The following is a 6,614-nucleotide window of genomic DNA, read 5'->3' on the forward strand; positions in this document are numbered from 1 at the left end:
GGTTGTGAAAGATGAGAGTCTGTATATAGCTTAAGGAGGTCCCCGACTTGCACAATTACACTTTAATTGGTGATCAATCACAATCACTCTCAGGAGTTTATTGTCTTTCCCCTAAGTATCTATTGATCCCATCATGCATCCAGACGTCTGCTATGCTGCATCAGCCCTACTTCCCTTGCATGGTACACAGGCCCAGAGCTCCACAGGTGAGAGTTCTGACAGCTGCTCTGCTGCCTGTGCCAGCTTCTGTGCTCCCCCAGTGAGGTGGTCCTTATGGCCAGCAGGTCAGCTGTTCATCTATATGAAATCCCTCCCAAGAGAGTTTGGGATGGACATGTACACACTGTTGTGTTTAAAATGGACCTACCGTAGAACACAGGTAATTCTGCTCAATGTTATGTGGCAGCCTGGATGGCGGGGGTGGGTGGAGAAGAGGGGAGAATAGATACATGTATATGTATGGCTGAGTGGAACACCTGGGTTCAGTCCCTGGGTTGGGAAGATCTCCTGGAGGAGGGCATGGCAACCCACTCCAGTATTCTTGCCTGGAGAACCCACATGGAGCCTGGTGGGCTACAGTCCATGAGGTTGCCAAGAGTTGAACACGACTGAGCCACTAAGCACAGCACACAGCAATATAAAAGGGGCTTCCCAAGTGGCTCAGTGCTAAAGAATCCACCTGCCAGTGCAGGAGATTCAGGAAACTCCGAGTTCAATCTCTGGGTTGGGATGACACCCTGGAGGAGGAAATGGCAACCCACTCCAGTATTCTTGCCTGGGAAATAAAGTTTGAAAAAAAAAAAAGATCCCTTCCCAGGTAGGATTATATTTATGGTCCTTAAATATTTTATTTAAGTGAGAGACCCTTCACAATTCCAAAGACTTCTAGCAGAGAAATCATCAAGTCTGAATTACTGATAGCACTTTTTTCACATGTAGTCATTTTGTGACTTTATTATTTCTAACAAAGCCTGAATTATTATAAAAAAAGAACAAAGACTTTATATCATTCCTTAGCTGTTACAAATAATCTTGTGTACTCTTCCTTATTTTTACATACATTTCCTTATTTTCTGTCATTGTTCAGTTTTAAAGATGTGGGCCCAGAGGCTTTTAGAAATGAAGTGAATTATTCCACAAGTCCACACTTGAGTTTCCTAAAGGCTCTGACCTTTCCAAATCCTACAAGACCTTGGACTTATTTATGATCTCTTGCAGTCATATCTTTCTGTGTTGTTGGGTGTTGTCCTTATAGACATGCCTGAACCGGCTAAGTCTGCTCCTGCCCCTAAAAAGGGCTCTAAAAAAGCTGTGACCAAGGCCCAGAAGAAGGACGGCAAGAAGCGCAAGTGCAGCCGCAAGGAGAGCTACCACGTGTACATGTACAAGGTGCTGAAGCAAGTCCATCCAGACACCGCATCTCGTCCAAGGCCATGGGAATCATGAACTCCTTCGTCAACGCCATTTTTGAGCACATCGCTGGCGAGGCATCACGCCTGGCGCATTACAACAAACGCTCGACTATCACATCCAGGGAGATCCAGACCGCCTTGCGCTTGCTGCTACCTGGGGAGCTGGCCAAGCACGCTGTGTCCGAGGGCACTAAGGCTGTCACCAAGTATACCAGCTCCAAGTAAATATAATATGCCTAAACCGCTGTTAACGGAGAAGGCAATGGCACCCCACTCCAGTACTCTTGCCTGGAAAATCCCATGGACGGAGGGCCTGGTGGGCTGTAGTCCATGGGGTCGCTAAGAGTCGGACATGACTGAGCGACTTCACTTTCACTTGCAGCCATATGGCCTTCCCTGGTGGCTCAGATGGTAAAGGATCTGCTTGCAATGTAGAAGACCTGGGTTTAATCCCTGGGTCGAGAAGATCTCCTGGAGAAGGGAATGGCTACTCCAGTATTCTTACAGCCAGATAATTTAGCAGTGTATCTATAATTCAGGAGCCAAAGGGGAGTGGGAAGGGGAGAGGAGAGAGTGTGAGCCTTTTTGAAATGAATCCAATTACATGCTGTAAAAGAAAAGAAGCCTCATTTTGCCTTGGGCAATGAAATACCTTGGACCCAGGCTGGATGTAGGCAGGGGGGGAAAAGACCAAAGGGATGTGAAGAATTCAAGAGATTTACCCCGGGGGTAGGGAAGCGATCCTGCTGAAATGGCACTGAAAACCACATTTGTTCTGGGAGCCTGAGACCAGGAAAGACAGAGACATTTTCTTGGAAAATGTTCAGACAAAGAGTCAGGAAAATGATTGAGGGGGTTGGAGGCACTGACTCAGGAGGGCAGGTAAGGGAATGAAATAGGTTCACCTTGGCTTAGAGACAACAAAGATAGGCCTTGATAACCATCTGCAATTATTTGGATGTATAAATACCAGGGAAGCTAAAGGGCTACTTGGGGTAGAACAAGGAAAGTATAATTACCTGATAATTAAGGTAATGAAAAGTAACCTGAATATGAAACAATTCCTATTTACAACAAAGTTCATGACAGTTCTATTATGGACTCTGTGGCTTTCAAGAATCAATTTTACCAAAGATAGAAACTGTAGAACATAGTTTATTAACTCCAAAGAGAATCTGGTTTTAATGCTATAAATTGTATTGTTGTTGTTTAGTCTCTCAGTCGTGTCCAACTCTTCGAGACCCCATGGACTGCAGCCCACCAGGCTCCTCTGTCCACGGGTTTACCAGACAAGAGTACTGGACTGGGTTGCCATTTCCTCCCCCAAGAGATCTTCCCAGCCCAGGGATCGAACCTGTGTCTGCACTGGCAGGCGGATTCTTTTAACCGCTGAACCGCCAGGGCAGCCCCCAATTGCATTGTACCTGAATGTAACTATTATATAAAAGAAAAAAAAAATTCTACAGGGTTGCACTAAGCAGATGACATGGTTATTCAGGTGGTTGCCAAAGACACCCTTTTTGCCATTTATTCTTGATCCGTGAAGTGATCCTAGGTGACAGGAAGGCACAGGATGTCCTCTCCAGCAGGGAGGTTCAGTGACCTAAGGAGTGGTTGACTCCTTAGCCCTGGGTGGGCAGGGCTGTTGTTTCTTCTAAGCGCCATGAATAAGCAACTATGAAGAAGGAACTATGCCTTGTCAAACCATGCTGTATCCTTGAAGGTAACCTTTAACCTACACCTTCAGATTTGGTCCTTGACATCTGCTATTTTAAAGTGCAATCTTTACCTCTTTGTGCATTGTATGCTGTTTTTTATAAATTGGTTACAAAATTCTCATATGTTGTGAATATTGGCATCTCTTAACTATTACTTTGGAGAAGGCAATGGCACCCCACTCCAGTACTTTTGCCTGGAAAATCCATGGACGGAGGAGCCTGGTAGGCTGCAGTCCATGGAGTCGCTAAGAGTCAGACATGATTGAGCGACTTCACTTTCACTTTCCACTTTAATGCATTGGAGAAGGAAATGGCAAGCCACTCCAGTGTTCTTGCCTGGAGAATCCCAGGGACGGGGGAGCCTGGTGGGCTGCCGTCTATGGGGTCGCACAGAGTCGGACACGACTGAAGTGACTTAGCAGCAGCAGCAGCAGCAGCAGCAGCAACTATTACTTACATTTTGAGATGGTGTATAGAATTTCTGATACATGCTTATTTTCACCCATACACAGATACGGATTGATTTGTTTTTGAGAGGAATTTGAGTCCAACAGTATATCTCAAACTTTTTGCAGTAGAAGAGTAGTTTTGTTTTGTTTTTTAATTTTCAAATTTTTGTGGATGGATGCTTTTTAGAATACGGTAAAATTAATTGTGAGAAATGAAATTGAAACTCTCAAGATCTAAAATACAAACCCTAATTGATTTTTTTTTTTTTTGTAAATTGAATGAATTTTGTAAATTGTTACAAAGTTTCTAAACACTCTCAGTCCTGTGTTCCACAGAATCCCCTGGAGTTCTACATTCAATTCTGTCATTTCCTAATCATGTTGCCTGTGGCAGCTCATTGACCCACCCAGGGCATGAGTTTTCTAACTCCTGAAATGGATCTAATGGCTCCTGTCCTTTCACTCTGGGCATGGTGAAGGTCTTGGGGCAGGAAGGGAGGAAACTTGGTTTGTAACTAGTGAGGTGCTAATTGCATCTTATAGACCACATGGGTGAAATGGTTCCTGTGTGATGTGCTTGAGATAGTTTTTATTTCTTTTTGCAAAGAAGTGACTTTTTCATTGAGTTAAATCTTTTACATTTAAGGAATTTTCTTAAATTCAAAACTACTTAATTTTGAATGCTTTTCCTTAAGGAATATATATATGTACGTATGTATTTTTTGTTTTTTACATTAACTGGGCAGTGGAATCTTAAAGTCAGGAAGCCATTGGTGTAGATCTCAAGAAGTTATGTGTGTTAGGATAATATTCAGAAACTTTCAATCATACATATGGGCCTCTTGCCCCAGATTCTGATGTATCCTCTTCTCCCTGAGTGGAATATAGTTTTTCAAAGTTCATATGTTATTCCTCTTTCCTAAAATTTTGTGTCTTACAAGTACATGATAAAACATCAGAAGGGTGGACTTCCCTTGTGGTTCAGTGGTTAAGAATCTGCCTGCCAGTGCAGGGGACATGGGTTCAATCACTGGTCAGGGAAAATTCCCCAAGTCGTGGGCACAGCTAAGCCCACATGTTGCAGCTGCTGAAGCCCACACGCCCTAGAGCTTATGCTCTGCAACTAGAGAAGCCACTACAGTGAGAAGCCCACACACCACACCTAGAGAGTAGCCCCTGCTCACTACTACTAGAGAAAACCCAAGCACAGCAAGGAAGACCCAGTGCAGTGATCAATAAATAGAGAGAGAGAGATACTGTCTACAGCTGATAAAACAAAAAGATGTCTATGAAGAAACATCAGAAGGGCAGAAGGATGGGACGTGATTGTACGGGTTCAAATAATCTCGGAGGACATTCAACTATGAACCCATTTTGATATTTCACCCACTCAACAGCATAGAACAAGATGTTTGTGAGCATGGAATGTCAGGGAACACTGCCTGTCTTTAATATAATTTAATATCTTAGCACAAGTTGTTCAGTCACTAAGTCATGTCTGACTCTTTGTGACCCCATGAACTGTAGCCCTCCAGGCTCCTCTGTCCCACGCGATTTCCCAGGCAAGACTACTGGAGTGACTTGCCATTTCCTTCTCTAGGGGATCTTCCCGACCCAGGGATCAAACCCTGTTTCCTGCATTGACAGGTAGATTCTTTATTGCTGAGCCACCAGGGAAGCCCTAGGAGCCATCACATTTTTGTGATCAGTCATTCCACTCAGCAGGAGTGTGAGTGACTTGATATGGTAGCTTTTCATGAATGTAGGTCTGAGGAACACTTATAGGATTAAAATCGAAAGACTAGTTTCTAGCAGCATTGTTTAAAACAGCCAAAAGGTGGAAGCAGCCCAAGTGCCTAGTGATGGATGAATGGATAAATGTGATACATATATACAACTTAATATTTTTCAGCTTTAAAAAGGAAAGAAATTCTGGCACATATGCAGCATGTATGAGCACTGAGGACCCTATGCTAGGTGAAATAAACCAGACACAAAAAGACAAATACTGTATCATACTACTTATATGAAGTACCTAGAGAAGCCAGGTTAATAGATTGAAAGTAGGATGGTGATTGTCAGGGCCTGGGGGTGGAGGGAGTTGTTTAGTGGGTACAGAAGTAGAGTTTCAGTTTTTTTTTTGAAAGATTAAGAGTTCTGAGGATTGGTTGTATATCGGTGTGAGTGTGCTTAATACTGAGCTGCACATTTAAAAATGCCTAAAATGGTACAGGTTATATTATATTAATCTTCCCTGGTGGCTCAGATGGTAAAGCGTCTGCCTACAATGCAGGAGACCCAGATTCAATCCCTGGGTTGGGAAGATCTCCTGGAGAAGGAAATGGCAATCCACTCTGGTACTCTTGCCTTGAAAATCCCATGGATGGAGTGTTGTAGGCTACAGTCCATGGGGTCACAAAGAGTCGGACACGACTGAGTGACTCTACTTTCACTTTATATTATATTTTACCACCATTTTCAAAAAAACTGATAAATCCTAGGAAATTAAAAATTACTGTGGTCTCCAAATCTTTTTCCCTCTAATTTATGACCATATATGGTCCATTGCATGATTCTTGAGATGTAATAACCTTGGTATTGGGCTTCCCTGGTGGCTCAGACAGTAAAGAATCCGCCTGCAATGTGGGAGACCTGGGTTCAACCCCTGGGTTGAGAAGATTCCCTTTAGGAGGGAATGGGCTGCCGTCCATGGGATTGCAAAGAGTCAGACCTGACAGAGCAACTAAGCAGAGCACAGCACAACCTTGGTATTAGGACATAGGACATAGGAATATAATCTGTACATCCAGAAATGTTATCTCTCCAAATGACCCTCTCCAAATGACCATCATCAAGATATATATAAGTAAGGTTTTATGGACAGGTTAAAAGGGACTGCTGGTACTTACCTGTTTGCTGGAACACATAATGTGTACGTTGCTTTTCTCTGATCTTGGCCATGGTAGAGTAAGGACTTTAACTTTTTTCACAAGCCTTTCCTTTCCTCAGTGTGTTTTTTCCATTGGTTTTCATTT

The 6,614-nt window shown here is 43.3% G+C and overlaps 1 protein-coding gene across 1 annotated transcript; it reads left to right on the forward strand.

Moving 5' to 3' along the window:
* The first annotated feature begins 1,257 nt into the window (after positions 1-1,257).
* LOC102266324 (histone H2B type 1-C/E/F/G/I) lies at positions 1,258-1,637 on the forward strand. The gene is given in 2 exon segments (XM_014481773.2): positions 1,258-1,414; positions 1,417-1,637. Coding segments are annotated over 2 exon segments (378 nt in total).
* The last annotated feature ends 4,977 nt before the right edge of the window (positions 1,638-6,614 follow it).

Source organism: Bos mutus, chromosome 12 (assembly GCF_027580195.1).
Source record: "Bos mutus isolate GX-2022 chromosome 12, NWIPB_WYAK_1.1, whole genome shotgun sequence".
NCBI classification, from domain to species: Eukaryota; Metazoa; Chordata; class Mammalia; order Artiodactyla; family Bovidae; genus Bos; species Bos mutus.